This window comes from Vipera ursinii, assembly GCF_947247035.1.
Source record: "Vipera ursinii genome assembly, chromosome: 3".
NCBI classification, from domain to species: domain Eukaryota; kingdom Metazoa; phylum Chordata; class Lepidosauria; order Squamata; family Viperidae; genus Vipera; species Vipera ursinii.
Window position 1 is genome coordinate 46,707,992 of NC_139516.1, and position 18,775 is coordinate 46,726,766.

Consider the following 18,775-nt stretch of genomic DNA (forward strand, 5'->3'; position numbering starts at 1 on the left):
CTGGACCATTGGAAAATAATATCCCAGTGCAAATAATATCTTTCAAAGAGAGGATCTGAGGAAAGAATCGAACTCCCTTTTCAGCTCTTTTGATGGCAGTTATCACAACCAATCCTTTCATCCAGTCAACCTCATTTTCACACGTAAAAACCTGCATGTTACAGGTTTAACATCCTTTAATACTTAGGATTACCAATATTTTAAATTCTTTCCACGTACAAGGCATGTGAAGTATTTTCTTATCTGTTGCTTAGCTTCTAGTTCTAGCTTTTTATTTTTATTTTTCAAAACAAAAGGACAATTTTGTTCTCTGTATTAAGAAACCATGGGATAAATGGGATATGTTTTCTCAATTAAAAATAACAGGAAATTATTCACCACCACCCCCATTCCTTAGTAATTATACTTCTTACTAGTATACATTGGGACAAGACATAATTGGAAATTATCAGGTATAAATGATGGTAATTTTCAATTTCCTCAAGTTGTTTTTTTTTTATTGAAAAGTTTTACAATACATTTTATCTTTAACAATCCCTTCCCCACTCCCCCCCTCCCTCCGCCCACCCCTTCCTATTTTTGGCTAATATTTTAGTTTTTTGTACATTAACCTTAAATCCAGAAACCTTCCCATATTGCATTATTATCTCCATCAGGTCCACAACAGAATTTTCTGGCTGGGTCACCATAACAACCAGATCGTCTGCAAACGCCCTCAGTCTATAATCCTGATCTCTAATTTGAATACCCTTAATTTTTTCCGAATTCAGTATTTTAATCAAAAATATCTCCAATGTTAAAACAAATAATAAAGGTGATAACGGACACCCTTGTCTTGTGCCCTTTTCAATATTGCATACTTCAGTCAAACTATTATTTACTATTATTCGGGCAGTTTGTTTTTGATATAATGCCCTAATTGGTTGTAAAAATTTATCCCCAAAATTCATTTTATCTAAAACTTTCATCAAAAATTGCCAATCCAGTTGATCAAAAGCTTTCTCAGCATCTAAAAAGATCAACTCCGCAGGGATCTGGTTGTTCCTTTCCAAAAACTCCACCAAGTCTACTATATGCCTCACATTATTTTTCATTTGTCTACCACTAATAAACCCAGTTTGGTCCCCATGAATCATCTGTTGCAAAACCCTCATCAATCTGTTAGCTAAAACCTTTACAAATATCTTGTAGTCCATATTCAAAAGTGATATTGGTCTGTAATTTCTTACTTGAGTAACATCCTGATCTTTCTTTGGGATCAGGGAAATAAAAGCAGTTCTCCAAGATGGAGGCACCCTTCCTCCCCTTTGAATTGTCTGAAACAATTCCCTTAATGGCTTTATCACCTCCGATTGTAGATTTTTGTAATAAACCGCAGTCAGTCCATCCGTGCCTGGCGCTTTATCCACCTTCAATTGCTTAATTGCTAAAAGAATTTCTTCTTCTGTTATCAATTGATTAATCTCTTCCTTTTGTTCTTGTGTAAGAACCGGGATGTTGGCATTCTTCAGATATACATCAATATCTGCTTCATTAATCTTATCTTTAGCATATAATTTGGAATAAAAGTCCACAAAGGCTTCCTTAATAAGTTCCTGGTGATACACAACCTTACCTTTATGTTCTATTTTATCTATGTTAGAAGCCCTTTGCTTTTTCCTTAACCTATAGGCTAACCATCTACCTGGTTTATTGGCATTGCAAAAAGTGTTATGTCTAGCAAACCGTAAGTTAGTTGCCACCTGATCAGCCATCAGCTTATCAAATTGTCCTCTTAACAAATTAATAGCCTCTTTAATCTTCACATCCGATGGATTCAAAATTAGGGCCTTTTCTTTTTCCCTAATTTCATTCTCCAATTCTTTCCTCCTAACTTCCAAGTTACGTCTGTATTTATTATTCATATACCGTATATTAACACCCCTCTCATATAAGCTTTACTAGCATCCCAAACCATGTCCATAGAAGTATCCTTATTCATATTAATTTCAAAAAAGTCCTTCATCTGTTTTTTTACATTCTTCCACATTAGTCTGATTTCGAAACAAGTTCTCATTTAAGCGCCAAGAGCGCCTATCTCTATTATTCTTATTAATCTCTAACCAGACTGGACTATGATCAGATATAGTTCTTGGACAAATCTTTATCTTCTTAATCCTAGAAAAAAATCATTAGTCAGTAATATAAAATCAATCCTAGAAAAAGATTGGTGCCTATCAGAAAAAAAAGTGTAATCCTTTTCATATAAATGTGTTTCTCTCCAAATGTCTCGCAATTCCAAGTCATCCTTCATTTCAAAAAAAGATTTAGGCAATCTAGCATGGCTCGGGGCATGTTTAAAAGAACCACACTTGTCCAGTTGTACGTCCAAGACACCATTCCAATCTCCCATAAAAATAAAAGATTTATAATCCATCTGGGTAATCTTACTGTGTAGTGATCTATAAAAGTCAGCTTGTTGTTGATTAGGAGCATACAGTCCAACCAAAAGCGTTTTCTTGCCTTCTAACAGCAGATCTATCATAACGTATCTTCCTTGTTTATCTGCTTCTATTAATTCCGCTGTCAGAGTATTCTTGACATAAATAACCACTCCATTTTTCTTGTTCATTGCAGAAGCAATAAATTGCGTACCCAACCTTAAGTTCAATAGGTACTTTTGGTCCATAACCCTAATATGTGTTTCTTGCAAACAAATAACATCAGTCTTAAATTGTTTTAAGTATTGAAAAACTTTCTTTCTCTTCTGTGGTGAGTTTAAACCATTGACATTCCAAGTTAGAAACTTAGTCGCCATCCTTGGCGTCCCGAAGCTTCTGGAGCACGCCTGCCAGGATCCCCTTAACTTCCTTAGGCCATGCCCCTCCCACAGCTTCGCTATAGGTACACTTTGGAGGTTCCATAACTTTCTGCTGGTCTTGCTCTTGCTCTTGTCTCACTCGTCTCGAGGCGGCACGCGTCATCCTCTGCTCTCTAGCGTCTTCCAATGAAACTGTAATTTGATCCCCTCCAGTAACTTTCTCATCTGTCTGTGTTCCTTCAGCATCTTGAGGCTTTCCCTCGCCATTTTTCTTTGCAGATTCCAAAAGTGGTAGAGGAGTTGCTTTTAAAACTTTACTATAAAAATCACGTGCCTGGATCACTGTAACCAAACGGTGTCTCGTACCTTCATGCATCACCACCATGCCCACTGGTATCTCCCATCTGAACTTGATGTCGCGTTTCTTAAGTTCCTGTGCCAGAAAAGCAAAATCTTTCCTTCTCCTTAAAATTCTTGGAGGAACCTCTTTTAAAACCAAAACTTCTTGCTCAGCAACCACAAGCTTAGTATCATAAGCAACTCGGATAACTTCATTCCTGATTGCTCTCTTTGTAAAGTAAACCACAACATCTCTAGGTAGCTTCCTCTGCCTTGCAATCCATGAATTCACACGAAAGATTTTGTCTATACTTCCCTCAATTTCGGCTGCTGGCTGTCACAGTACCACTTCCAAAGCCTCAGAGACTATCTGCTTTAAATCTTCTTTAGGATTCTCTTTTAAGCCTCTGATTCTGATAGCAAACTCCATCTGGTGGTACTGGACCAAAGTCAAGTCCCCATCCATTTTATCCATCATATTTTCATTCTCTAAAACTTTTGCTTCTAGTCTGGAATTCTTTTGGCTAAGATCCTCCATTTTTTCATCCAAGCATTGAATACATGAAGCCACACCTTCAAGTGCAGGCAAGATGTCTGCCCTCATTGCTGTAAACTTCTCTTACATCTTCTCCTCCATCTTCTCCTCCAGCTTTTCCATCTTTTCATCTATAATATCTGCTATTTGTTGTGAGTGCTTTTCCAAAGCATCCTGCAATTCCTTAACCGTCAGTGCCGTAGCAGGTGTAGGAGGAAGTAAGGCTTGCAGCGAGGACTGTTGCACCGGGGAAGCCCCCGCACTCCAGAGAACTTTAGAAGTTTTAGTTGCCATCTTCCCCCACTTTCACTTGCTATGCACTTTCACTTTTAAAATCCATAAAGTCCATTGAACTAGAGAACAAAAATCCACTTCACCTTGATCTCCTGTACCGCTCTGCCTGCCTCTTCACACTCGAAAGTCTTTCCTTCTGACAGGGGTGGTTGCTAACGCTTGGTTCTGCTCCCAAAAACACGGAGCAGAAGCGCTGCACAGCCCGGAGCAAACCCAGGCTTCGGGGGGGCTCAATCCTTCAGCCGCCCGATCTACAAGCTCAGGCGGCCCCGGAGAGCTCAACCCCTACCTGGGGCCTCACCCCCTCCTCTTCTCCCAAGGAGGGGGCTTCCGAACCACTAAAACAGCTGATCGGCGCTGTTTTTAGCAGTTCAAACAAAGCCGCGGAGCGGACAGCCCGGAGATGGCTGTCTTCAGCGTCGCGTCACCACCGGAAGTAATTTCCTCAAGTTGTTGATGCTTATTGGACATGTTTTGCAGTGGAGGATTCTCAGGACAGGGTTCCATGATCCTTTTAGATCAGGGTGATCCCACTATAATCCACAGTATGATATGATCGACACAATCAAAGTCCTTTCTAAAATTTATGAAACTAATACTAACTTCTTTTGGGTATTCTTTTACACGAACTCAGTTTTTCAGTGCACACTACCAATGTCTTATGTCCCTTGGTCTTTTCTAAAGCCAACTTGAGCAATTGGCATCTCCATTCCTATGCAGAGTTTTAATCTATGTTGGATGATCCTAAACCTTATTTTGCTAGCATCTGAAATTAAGATCACTGTGCAGCTTTTACTGGTCTTCTACAAATTAGCATTCTCCTCAAATCCAAAGAAAGATACTAGATAAAATTTAAAATTAATTATTACACACGAGAAAAGATTCAAGAAAGTGTAAGGTTATACATAAAGGGCAGAAGTATACACAGTTGAATGTAATGCAGCATTTCTAGCTAAACATTTTCTTTTCAGAGATAGCAGAATCCTGAAATAGATGTTCTCTTAGTTTCAACTAATCCTGGACATCCCTCTTCCTGGAAATTCCAATAAATTAATTATAAGGCTACTTTTCCCAGCTTCCACCTATGGCTTCTGCATTTGTTTTTAAAAGGCTCCAAATGTTCCTATCACCAGCAAAGAGGAAGGGGCTCATATAATTTGTCACTGTGCACGGCCCCAGAAGGCATGCCTCACTCTAAGTAAATATTTATTGGCATAAGGCTAACAGTCTGCAGTATTGTGGATGCAAGTTGCCATTCACAACAGTTAAGTATCAGAATGAACATGCATAGTTCATCCATACCCCCAATACCTGAAACCAGACTTTTTCCCAATATAACTTGTTCTGTAGCCAGTGTTTTTTTTTTCAAAACTCAATTATATTATATTAATTGAATAAAACTAAGCTTTAAATCAGATTTGAGCCTATTCTATTTGACTTATGTGTGTCACAATTAAGTAAAAATGATCCAGATTTATAGTTCTATAGTCTATATGATGTCATTCTTGAAGATTATGTTGTCCTATAACCTCTAATGATTTGAGGGGGGGAAGTGATCAGGGAGACACTGTTTTGATCTATTCCCATTAAATTTTCTATCATTTAGTTTCTAGATCACCCAAAACAGAATTTGTATCATGCCAGAATATCAGTCAGGTAAGCTGATAACTATTTTTACTATGAAATATTTTATTATCTTAGTTAGAATTACTTCCCTTGAAGATTCTCCAGAAAAGATGTATTACATATTGACTAATGAGATCTATTTAAAATTATTTTATTTAACCAAGTGGTTTCATTTCTCTCAGTATCTCACAGCTCATAATCAGATCCAATACAGTATTTTTTCCACTGCTATAGATTACACAAAGATTAAGTGTAGCTGAGGTACACTCAATTAAGCCCAAATTACGACTACAATTAAGCCCAAAATTTCTCCTGCTAAGGAGACAGTTAAATGAATTTCACCCCATTTTATGACCTTTCTTGTTACAGTTGTTAAGTGAATTACTACAGTTATTAAGTTAGTACACAATTGTTAAGTGAATCTGGCTTCCACATTGACTTTGTCAGGTTGCAAAAGATGATCACATAACTTGGGACACTGCAACAGTGTCCCAGGTTAAATAGGGGTCAGTTGCCAAACATCTAAATTCTGATCACATGATTATGGGTATGCTGCAACGATTGTGAGTGTTGAAAAAACGGTCATAAGTCACTTTTTTCACTGCCGTTGTAACTTTGAATGGTAATTTCAGAGTCCTCCTGGACTCAGCTGTTTGACCTGATGGCAGCCGTGGCCAGGAGGATTTTTGCATTGATCCATAGGTAAGGTAAAGGTAAAGGTTCCCCCACACATGCGTGCTAGTCATTTCCAACTCTAGGGGCCAGTGCTCATCTCCGTTTCAAGGCCGAAGAGCCAGCGCTTGTCCGAGGACGTCTCCGTGGTCATGTGGCCGGCATGACTAGACGCCAAAGGCGCATGGAACGCTGTTACCTTCCCACCGTAGTGGTCCCTATTTTTCTACTTGCATTGCCGTTGTAACTTTGAATGGTAATTTGAGAGTCCTCCTGGACTTAGTTGTTTGACCTGATGGCAGCCATGGCCAGGAGGATTTTTGCACTGTGTGCTAAATATGACCCTACCTGAAAGGAGGGAAACTTCTCAAAAGCACTCATAACTTAATCATCTCTCATTTAACACAATCTGTCCAGGGCTAACCTTAAAAACTATTCATAAGTTTCATGAGTAGCTATGGTCACTTCTCATTTTGCCTACCTGAAACCTCTGCTTTGTGAGCTGCCCTGCTATCAGTGGGCTTCTAACTGCAATTCGAGATGCTAGTTGTCACCTGTACAAAAATTCTCCATTGTTTTTGCCTAACCAGTGACATCTTGTGGGACCTAGGAATCAGCCTTTGTTGTGGTTGTTCCTGCTTCCTGGAAGATCTTCTCCCTTAAGTCCACATGGACTGTTTTAAATCTTTAAATCTTGTAAATCTTTAAGTCCTTGCCTCTTGCAACAAGTTCTAGGTAGGACTGGGTTAAATCAATATTGGATGTATGTCTTATGACTGGATTGTTTTGTTTTTCTAACCTGCCATTGTGTTTATTTTTTATTTTTATTTTATTATTATTTTTATCATCATTCTATTGTTTTTAATCCTAAAATCTAAACTGCCTAGAGGTGCCTTTGTGACTGAGACAGACTACCACTTGACTGAATTAATTAAGCATATACCTCATCATGTTACCCTTTCATTTAAGTACTGTAGAACCGAACAGTTAATAATTATTATTATTATTATTATTATTATTATTATTATTAATAATAATAATAATAATAATAATAATAATAATAATAATAATAATAATAATAATAATAATAAGTTGGAAGGGATCTTGGAGGTCATCTAGTCCAACCCCCTGCTCAGGCAGGAAACCCTATACCATTTCTGGCAAATGGCTGTCCAGTCTCTTCTTAAAAACTTCCAGTGTTGGAGCATTCACCACTTCTGGAGGCAGGTTGTTCCACTGGTTAATTGTTCTAACTGTCAGGAAGTTTCTCCTTAGTTCTAGGTTGCTTCTCTCCTTGACTTGTTTCCATCCGTTGCTTCTTGTCCTGCTTTCAGGTGCTTTGGAGAATAGCTTGACTCTGTCTTCTTTGTGGCAGCCCCTGAGATATTGGAACACTGCTATCATGTCACCCCTCACCCTTCTCTTCGTTAAACTACACATACCCAATTCCAGCAACCGTTCCCTATATGTTTTAGCCTCCAGTCCCCCAATCATCTTTGTTGCTCTTCTCTGTACCCTTTCTAGAGTCTCGACATCTTTTTTACATCTAGGATAGGATAAGCACATGCTACAGGAGATAGCGCTTTATGGATAAACAGGTCTCCGATTGGAAATTCCGATCTGCCGAACAAGTTTGTTCAGAAACAGGAAACGCTATTGCTCACCTTCTGTCAACTATATAGATTTCAGAACCAGCTGAACAGCCGTTTTCCACACTCACTGCCCACTGTGTAAAAATAGGCTGTTTTAGGGCCTTCAAAATAAGTATGCAATTAATAAAAATAATTCCCTTGGCTTTTTCCTCGCCCAAGAAAGATGGGCCATCCGGAGTCAGTTAGCTGCCCTAGGGTGAGGGAGGTCGTGTAAACACTTCCTCACAGTCCGCTTTCCAGTCTTGACAGAGCCGAGCCGAGCCCCACCGCCGAAGCCTACCCAGTTACTGCGGTCAGGTAAAAAAGTACACTTAGCCAGAACCGCGCTGCAAAAATTCGGACTATTAGCTGGCAGTAAAGAACTATAACAATTGCGCTTCTGCCGTCTAGAAGTCGCCCAGGTTTCGTAGCCTGGCTGAGCTCTCGCCCCGGCCGCCAGAAGCTACGCCGCGAGCCTCCCCAGCATTTCTCTCTCCCCGCCTTTCCAGATACGGGTGAAGCCGTCGTGTCTGGAAGCGCGACCGGAGGCATATTTCCTCAGCCTTCCAATGTAGGGCTCAACCCAATCCTGTTTCCATGGCAAGAGACGGACACCAAACAGCTCGGAATCCTGGCGCTCGCCTCCAGCCAGCGCCGTCTCGCGTGGGAGCTCACAGGTGAGTCGGGCGGGGATTGGCTAGAAGGCGCGCCGGACAAGCGCTTTTGCCCCCGCCTTCTCTCTCCCCCCCCCCCAATCCCGCATTGTGGAGCGCCGTGGCTCGGCTGGAAAGGGTCGCGGGTCGCCTTCGAGGCGCTCTTAGTCTGAGGAGCTGTGCTAACGTGGGAGCAAAGGAAATCCGATGATTTCTGCGATCCTTTTTCGGGATTGCCATGCCTCAGCTCGGGAGCCCGACCCTGGGCCGTTCTAACGTGCGGGTGCGAACACGGTTGGATGTGCGAACACGGCTGGATTTCCAAAATTACCTGGATCCGGAATGGGAACTGAACGGTAAGTAAGCTCCAGTTTAAAGGGAGAGCTCCGAACAGGCCGATTAGGTAGTTGCTTCAATCAAGCGATTTGGGATTTTAGGAAGGAGCTCTTCATTTCACTTAGTTTACTGTTTTTCTTGCTAATTTACAACCAAGAGAAAGACGTTTCTGAAATTATTTGCCGGGTTCCAGAATAAATTTGCATAACCTTGATTCTATATAGGCTTCTTTTAAAATAACGCTATCTAAAGGGACTGTCACAATACTAAAGGAACATAGTTCCTTTGTTCAGTCATTTATATATCAGCAAAATGAGATGGATGTGTAACACCTGCCTGCCAAATATGTATATTGCAGTGTGTCATGGCACCTTTAACAATATAATTTCTTTCTTGGGAAATAGCATTGTTTATTTCAGAATAGATAGCAGCGAAAAAATCTACTTTCGGTTTTCCAGGATGTAATCGCAAAACTAATACATTTATTTATTTATTTATTAAATTTATATACCACCCTATTCCCGTAGGAAATTCCCATGATCAACCCCCTAATACATTAGGGGTTGATCGTGGAACAAGTGAATAAATTAGTACAGTATTCTAAATTTCCATGAAGGGCCCCTTTCTCTCATCAATAAATCCGAGACAATTATCTTGTTAGTTAGAAAGTTTAAGTCACTGCAGAGAAACATTATAATAAGTTGGCCCTAGAATGTATGTTGGAGATTATCTTGTTCAAACTCCATTTACTGCAGCATTCCAAATTCCAAATTCCAACTGCAACATTCCTGAGAAATGGTTGCCCAGCCTCTGCTTTGTATTTTTCAAAAAGGAGAGTCTGCTATCTCCCAGTTCTTGAAAAGCTTCTCATTGTTGAATTTCTGAGAGCAGAAATAAATAGATGTAAACAGGCAGTTGCCACCAACAAGTGAGTGTGGTAAACATATGTACAGATAGTCTTCAATTTGCAATCAATTACCAATCCTAGCAATTGGCCATAAGTTGTGATGGCTGTAAACTGAGTCACACGACCAATCCAGTTTTGCAATCTTTTGTGGTCTTTAAGTGAACAGTGTGGTCATTAAGCAAAACCATTGTTTGCTATGGGTGGGTTTTGTGAGAAACTGGATGTAAATGCCGATTTTGGGCAAAAAATCAGTGTCACATGAACACAAGACACTGCAAATGGTTGTAAATGCAGGCCAGTTGCCAAGCGCCCAAAACATGGTTACATTGTGACCATTGTAAATGTTTTGTTGCAAAGTGCCCGAATCATGATCATATGACTGAGGATCATGCCATCACTATGAGGATGTTGCAGTGGCTGCAAGTCATTAACCTATTTTTTCAATCCCCTTGTAACTGAATAGTCACCGAGAGAGGCAGTCAATAAGTGAGGACTATCTCTGTTTTTCCTTTCTAATTATGTTTTTTATGTAAATTCCAGGTAATTAAGTGAAACGAAATAAACTGGCTGGCTATATTCTCTGTTTCACTGAAAAGTTAATCCAGTAGATAAGAGGTGTCATTCTGCTTTTTTATAATTTTAATTTTGTAGCACACTATAAAACATTGATACAAACATTTGACTGACATTAATTCTTATTTGGGTTTTCAGATGTACAGAAGGGAAATTCATTTGGATCCTGTCAGGAAAAGAAAATTTTCCCGTTTCATCATGCACCAGACCGATTAGGTAATGAGTACGCACCAATTAAAGGTGATCCTGATCGTGGACCAGGAGCTTATAATTATGCAGAGGTAAGTAGTGCTCCCTTTCATTTTTATTTTCTCTCCAAGGAGATATTTAATTTGAAGTAAAGAAAGGACATTTACTATTCAGATTATATTGATTACTTTTGCTTTCAAAATTTAAATATATTGTAAATAAAAGCAATGTCTCTTGTCTTAGAAAGTAGATAGAGAATATTTGCAAAGATTTGAGAGACCACAGTTGAAACCCATTCATCTATTATTTACACAGGATGATTCTGCATTTGATACTGTTTTTCATTTCTATCTACTTCACATGATTGCTTTCAGCAAAAATCCATGAGTACAAGTTCTGTTATTTAGACTAAAGAACCCTAACATTTTGTGTAGTGTATGTGCAGGCTACCTAACCCCCCACCTAATGTTCACTGAGGGACATCCAATTTATGGTCACTGTCTCAGTTTCAGTCCATATCAAGAGGAGAAAATGTATTTTGTCATATGGAAAGAAGAGACATATTTACTGAATTGACTCAGTTGAATTCCTCCTAGATCAGAACAAGTTTTATTATTGTAAAAAAATAAGGAAGAACTCTGGGGAAATGGTACAAGAACCATGGATCGTTGTGTTGTACTTCTGTCCCTCTGCTACTGCTAACAAATTCTGGAAATCAGAAGATGGTTAAGGATAGACTGGATCTGCACTAGGCTTGTTGCCTGGTTGGCTGCTTTTGTGGACCTGTGCTAGTTGCCCCTTGTATTTTATTTCCATCTCTTTGCTACCAGTGTCTTTCACCACACAGACCAGACTGTCTGTGGGACTTTCCGTTTGGAAAGGCTAATCAGGACTTGGAGCTTGGATTATCGGTAGTGGCTCAGTGTGTGTGTGGGGGGGGGGAAATAGCAGAAGAGTGTAGTCTGATGTGGACCACCCCCCCCATACTCACACAGAGGCTTTTTCTTTGATAGTTCCAGAGAGGGAGAAGATTATTTTCCTCCCAATTTTGTCTGTCAGCTAAGTGTTTTGTTTGTGTGCTTCCCCACTCAGGGTGAGAGCTTGAGAAAAGGGTTGATGGGGGAAGGTGGGGCTGGGTGTCTGAGGGTGCTGAAAGCCAGTAGAGCTGAAGCACCTCAGAGTTCTTTCCCCCTCCCTGGGATGGATGTAGTTAGTTATTATTGGAGGTCCTGGGCCTTTGGAATTTGGTTGCCTGACAGGGAAGACAATGTGGCCATTGAAGGGACATGGGTGGGCTACAATATTATGATGGTGATAGGCATGGGAAGATATGGTGGGAGACAAGCAGGTCGCACCTAGGAAAATATTTCACATTCCAGCTCCTTGGTTTTAGCATCTATGCCCAGCAGGAGCCTGTCAGAGGCTCTGACTTCTGCTTGTTGCTCTTAAATGTCAGGTCAGTTTTTAACAAGGCCTTTTTGATTGTAGATGAGAAGGCCAAACTGGCATGTGTTATTGAGACCTGGCTGGGCTCAGTAGTGTGTGTGTGTGTGGGGGGTCTCCCTCTCACAAATGTTACCAGCTGGGCTTCACGTTTGTCACCACTGAACCACACCACTGAACCACTTCTGGATTTCATGGGCGCTGCCCAGCAGGTGACAGGAAGTGAAACCCTGCTTATTAAGTTGAGATCAATTGGGATTATTATTGTTGTACCAATTTCTCCGCTGTATAGCAACCACCCTGGATGAGGTACTGGAAAACCCAGGAGACGAGCAGCTAGTGATGTAGTGCTACCATTTTTAACATCCCTTTGTCTGCTGTTCTCTGTTTTAGTTTGTTTTTTTTATATTTTACAATTTATGTGTTAATGTTTTTAGCTCTGTTGTATGCCAACCAGAATCTCTTGTTTGTGAGATGGTCAGTTATCTAAATTGGTTTAATAAATAAAGGTAAAGGTAAAGCTTCCCCCACACATGCGTGCTAGTCGTTTCCAACTCTAGGGGTCGGTGCTCATCTCCGTTTCAAAGCCGAAGAGCCAGCGTTTGTCCAAGGATGTCTCCATGGTCATGTGGCCTGCATGACTAGATGCCAAAGGTGCACGGAACGCTGTTACCTTCCCACCGTAGTGGTCCCTATTTTTCTACTTGCATTTTTATGTGCTTTCGAACTGCTAGGTTGGCAGAAGCTGGGAGGAGTAACAGGCGCTCACTCTGCTATGTGGCACTCGGGATTCGACCCGCCAAACTGCCGATCTTCTGATCGACAAGCTCAGCGTCCTAACCCAGTGAGCCACCACGTCCCTCATGGTTTAATAAATACTAAACGGGAAAACAAGTGGAGTGTACCATTTCTTCAACTGTTCTTCTAAGTGACTCAAATTATCCCAATAAGCCAGGGGGGGAATTGGGCAACTGCTTTGAGAAAATTCTGTTTAAGAAAAAGCTTAATTTTGGTAGGATACTACATTATAATTACTTTAATTTATTATTCACCACCAAGCTCCAACATTGACTTTTTAGTTGTCTGTATATTATAATTATTACTATTTCTTTGCACTACTCTTGCTTTCTCTGACAGTGCTTAAGATTTATTTTACTTTTTATTAACAACTTCTCGGTAGAAATCTTAGTTTTGCAGGCTCTACTATGCTGCTATACATTGTTTACCCCCCATTATTTTAATGTAGAATAACTTTAGCATTTGTTTTAAAATATAGAGGAACAATCTTATATATAACTTGGCTCAGAGACCACAGAGTACTAAAGGTTACAGCATGGGAGCAAGAACAACACCACGTTTTGTGATAATAAACAAGGTAAAAACATTTTCAGTACATATACTCTGCAGTAGGAGTTCTCTTCTGCAGGTGTGAAATCCTTCAGCAGACAACTCTTGCAGCCAATGTTCCTTGCATACTATATAGAGGAAATTCACTTTCTGTACTGTGGGTCCCATCTAAGGAAGGCCTTCTTTGTACTCTAAAATTTTAATTTTAATAGAATGCCAAAAATTTTCCACCACAGCCAGCAATACAAACCAGGGTGGCTGAGAGAGAAGTTTAACCTTTCACAATTAATGTTTCATGCTTCTGTAGAAGAAAATAGTAAAAGTAGAAATATTACTTATATTCTTTAAGTGTTGTCACATTTTTTACTGTGAAATTGACTACATTTGATTTGCTGATATACTTGGATTGTAGAGTCAGCTAGGAACAGAGATGCACAAAACAAATTAATACTTATATCCCTGTTTATCCATAAGTTTAAAAGAAACTAAGAACATTGTGATGTAAAGGCATAAAATAATTAAAATAAATTCATCAGTAAAATAAATTCAATACTAGCCCAGACAATAATTTAAAAACCCAGTGTTTGGGGGCATCACTGAGCATATGAAAATGAATAGATAAAAGGTTTCTTTTTCTCAGGGTTTAAATAGTTAATGGCTCAGCAAACAGACAGGAAGAAGATCATTTTTTAAAAAAACAAAGAACCATCCCAATTCATTTCTGAAGAGCTCCAGAAAAAGGAGGAGAATCAAGCTTTATTTATTTGTGTGACATTGCCTCACCCACCTTGCGACATTAATATCTTATGTTGGATGATTTTATATACCCAAAACACCTAATCACACATTAAATTATTCTAATCAGACTCATCAAACTAGAAAGGAATCTCTAATATGGCTGTGCTGTATTTTGAATCTCTAAATAAATTCAAAATACAGCACAGCCATATTAGAGAGTCCTTTGTAGTTTGATGAGTCTGATTAGAATAGGATCTCTATCTAGATAGAAATAAAGTAAAGCAACTATGTTGTTTTACACAGGATTACACAGTTGCAATCCTGGTGTGTTGAAGTAATTGATAATGCACAAAAGTTTACAAAAATATTAAATAGAATTTTAATTACCGTTCCTGATTTATTTACAATGTATTAGGTCTATTAATTCACAAATTATTCTATTTTGATGGGGTTTGATAGAGATAAAATCAAGATTATTCACTCAATTTAGAACTGAAAGTTAATTGGAGAGCTTATAGACTTCAAATTACATTCTTTATAACTGCATTTTATGCTCTCTCTTTTTTAGCATTTGACCCCTGCACCTACAACGTATCAGTCAATATGGATCAAAGAACACAAGCATAAGACTGAACATTTCCCATTCCTCAGCAATGTACCACGGTTTTTAGAGCAGGTTCAAGATAGAGAACTCTTTCCTGGGTACTGTTTTTCATTTTTTAAATTAAAAATTGGCTATGGAACCTGAAAAATAAAGGAAGTTCACTGCTAAGGGGGCTAGGCAAGAAAATCTTATATTTCAGCTTTGTTTTGTTTTTCATTTAATTTTGGAAAGGATTTAACTATGCATAAGCTGGAAATAGTGTGGTTTAGTTAGTCATGGATATATTGGAGAAACAAAGTGACCTTTAAAGATAAAGGTAAAGGTAAAGGTTCCCCTGCACATGCGTGCTAGTCGTTTCCGACTCTAGGGACCTGTGCTCATCTCTGTTTCAAAGCAGAAGAGCCAGCGTTTGTCCGAGGATGTCTCTGTGGTCATGTGGCCAACATGACTAGACGCCAAAGGCGCACGGAACGCTGTTACCTTCCCACTGGAGTGGTCCCTATTTTTCTACTTGCATTTTTACATGCTTTTGAACTGCTAGGTTGGCAGAAGCTGGGACGAGTAACAGGTGCTCACTCTGTTACGCGGCACTCGGGATTCGACCCGCCAGACTGCCGACCTTCTGATCGACAAGTTCAGTGTCCTAACCCACTGAGCTAGCAATCATTAATATGTCTGAATGTCTTAATATGTTCCAGCTGGGGCTCCCATAGTGTCACTACTCCTGTACCTACAGATTTAGTTGGATTTATGTGTTGGTATAATTGCCATCTTCTGCTGTTTTGGATGCTCTTCAGCAAGTATTTTAACACTAGTAACCCTCCCAAAATTTGCTAGGTTGAAATGAAAACCTGATACATCTTAACCTTGACAGTGTATAAAAATTATCCTAATACAGCACCAAAATTATTGTTATATAAACCATGTGGGCTTTTTTCATTTGAAAACAGTGTGTGGGAAGGGGAATCAACAGAACCTAAATAGAATATCTGTTTTGCTAATCTGAGGCATACTTTTTGCATTAAGTTGAAATGTCATTTGATTGCAAATTATTGACAAAAAACTGCTTTTCTATTAATTGACAACATGTAATATTGCATTCTCGGAGCCTTTCTGTCTAAAGAGCTTAATAAAAATGCATTATTTTTCATCATAAAGTTTTAAACCTTTACCCAATTCCATCTATAATTTAATTTTTTAGTGTTTATTTTTATCAAAAGTAGAGGGGGAAAAAGACAAATGAAAAACTACAGCAACATTTTTAAAAATCCTATATTTTTTATTTATGCAACTTATCAATATTATTTTGGAGCTCGGGTGGAACAATGGTTAGAATGCAGTATTGTAGGTAAACTCTGCCCACAGCCTGGAGTTCGATCCTGACTGCCACTCAAAATTCACTCAGCATTCCATTCTTCCAAGGTCAGTTGGTCGGTAAAATGGGAACCATATTATTGGGGACTATATGCTGACATTGTAAACTGCCCAGAGAGCTGTAAAGCACTATGGGATGGTATATGAGTCTGAGTGCTATTGCTATTATATTGCTATTTTGAATGGAAAGTGTTTTTTTTAACAATTTAACCAATCCAACACAACTATGAAAAAAGTGCAATATACAATGCTATATTTATTTTAAGCTATATAGTACATAGCATAAAAACTGCAGTACTGTATATAACAGAAAATAATACATGTCTGTTCTCTCTCTCCTGTCCCCTCAGACCTGGAACCTATGACCCATACAAGTTGCCACACAGGCATGTCAGCTGGCCAGGGAAGTTTGGTCCCCCAGACTGGTCTTTAGTTCCAATGCCGCAGAGAAGAACTTTCAGAGCTGAGGTGTGAAATTTGGGGTTAACAATTTGGAATGACAGAAATGCTTCATTTATTGAAATAGATCAGTATATCTTCTTGTCTTTGAGCAACAGCTTACAGGAAACCATGTGGTAGCCTATAGCTACTAGGCTGTTTGTTGGAAAAACAGATGGTCTGGATATTATACAGCAATTACTTTATTCATTTCTTGTTTTCACATTTAAAGACCATCATGGCATCAAGTTATTTAAACATCTGTTGACGTAAATTCTAGGTTGGTTATAGATGGCTTATTTTCTGCCGTACAAGCCAACAGGTTAGTGGATAGCAAACCAGGGCCTTCTGATGATGATGTTTTTTGTGAATCTCCTTTCTCTCCCTCCAAAAGTGTTTGGCTGGTTCACTTCAGATGGACCCTTAAAATGGTTCTGCCTATAGACCTTTATATGGTTTTGCTGCTCTTTGATACTATCTTGTCCTACAACTAAGCATGGTTAATATTAAGTAGAATAAAATGCTTATTCCACCTTCTATATTTGAACCACAATAAATAGATTTATGCTGGGGAAAGGAATATAGAGATTATGAATACAGAAATTGTTCACAAAGAGAAAGGAGAGAGAGGGGATGGAAAGTTCAAGTTATATACTGTGGAGCATAGTCATGCTCCTGACTCATACTCCTCTAATATGAAGATTAAAAACCTCCTTTCTGTGGTGGTGTTTTTGATACAGTCTTGACTTATGTAACTTCTCGGACAAATCCATGGCATTTTCTTGCAGAATTTCTTGCAGTTGTAGAAATGGTTTGGCATTACTTTCTTCTGGATACTGTTCAACTTTCCAGTCTAGTGCTGAAAGGTAATGAGCGCCCAATGTCCTGCAGCTTAGCAAGAACTGTGTCCCCACCACCTCCAATCCACATTATTATGCCATGCTAGGTCTGGTACATAAATTATAACGATATAATTATGTAAGTTTATATCATAATGTCTTTATGGTAGTTATCTTTTTAAAGCTGATAACACTTGTTTCTCTTCCTGCAGAATTTCTTTGCCTGAAGTATTTTGTGGTGATAGATTTCCTTCTAAGCTAGGGAGAGACAGTCTTGATTACTATTTGGATGGGGCACCAAATAGGGACCAAGTTATCCAGGAAAGTTGGATAATATTCCAGAAGAAAAAATACAAGCCATATTCATATGCCAACTGAACTGCCCTCCAAATTTATACTTTTTACTATTTGTCCACTAATTATGTAATTACTAATAATATAATGACAGCACTTATGTATAGTAATGTATTTTATTTATTTGATTTTTTTATTTCAGCTGCTTTCAGATAAAGAATTCAAGAAATATCGGAATCTGGTGGCCTATCTGAGCATATATTATAGTGATTAATTCTTGTGGCTAAAGATTTTTCCTCTCCTACATGCTTATGCCACTAATTTACTTTTTTATCCTTAGAATTAAAGCATTTTTTAATTAGTTTATTACTTGGATTCAATATCCAGACTATTTTATAAAGAATGTCTTTGTTAGCCTTTTAAATGCTTTTATTTTCCTAATGCTCTCCACTGTTTCAGTATAAAACATTTACTCTTCGGAAATTGTTTCAAATACAGGAGTTGGATTTTGCTAACAGCCACATCTGTTAAAATGTTTCTGGTTTTGAACAGTTTAACTATAGTAATACTTAAGAAAAATGCAGATTTTCAAAGTATATTTTCTACTGATATGTCAGTTTGTGAGTTAAGATCACAACACTCACAAAAGTCATGCTAAATTGGAGAAATTATTATGGGAGGAAGCATGTATTGATTAAAAGCTAAAATTGAAAATATTTTGTCCTGCTATTCCACTGCACTGGCCAATATTTTTTGAAAGACAAAGGTATTAGAACTATGTGCCGTATGATTTGAAATAGACTTATGATACCGTTTCTTGCACTGTATATCCAAATGTGACTAAGAGTGGAAATTCCATGGAATATATGTGCAATGATATGTGTAATGACGTTTTTAGAAGTTTATTTTAGCACAATGTTCTTTTCTGTCTACTGTTTCATTCATACTGAACAAGAAACAGAGATTTACCATGTGGGGAAAGACTTCCATACTATATTTTTGTAGGAGAAACCACGCTTTTCATTCAACCAGAACTGAGTTGTAGCTATTATATTTAGGAACTAGATTTATACCTTTTATATCCATTATACATCTAGTTGATGAAGAATTATGACTGAGTTGTATAATCTTTTACCTTTTGTA

At 38.6% G+C, this 18,775-nt stretch overlaps 1 protein-coding gene across 1 annotated transcript; it reads left to right on the forward strand.

Moving 5' to 3' along the window:
• Nucleotides 1-8,682: 8,682 nt before the first annotated feature.
• CIMAP3 (ciliary microtubule associated protein 3) lies at nt 8,683-18,074 on the forward strand. The gene is made up of 6 exons (XM_083360169.1): nt 8,683-8,906; nt 10,505-10,647; nt 13,275-13,373; nt 14,652-14,785; nt 16,412-16,529; nt 17,835-18,074. The coding sequence occupies exons 1-6, from the start codon at nt 8,789-8,791 to the stop codon at nt 17,904-17,906; spliced, it is 684 nt and encodes a 227-aa protein (XP_083216295.1). The 5' UTR covers nt 8,683-8,788; the 3' UTR covers nt 17,907-18,074.
• The last annotated feature ends 701 nt before the right edge of the window (nt 18,075-18,775 follow it).

What these genes read in the sequence shown, in the direction of transcription:
- CIMAP3 (XM_083360169.1), top strand. Translation starts at nt 8,789, where the DNA reads ATGCCTCAGCTCGGGAGCCCGACCCTGGGCCGTTCTAACGTGCGGGTG. An exon ending in GAGCTTATAATTATGCAGAG is followed by an intron (nt 10,648 to 13,274) that starts GTAAGTAGTGCT and finishes TTTAAAATATAG; the next exon opens with AGGAACAATCTTATATATAA. An exon ending in GAAGAACTTTCAGAGCTGAG is followed by an intron (nt 16,530 to 17,834) that starts GTGTGAAATTTG and finishes TTTTTATTTCAG; the next exon opens with CTGCTTTCAGATAAAGAATT.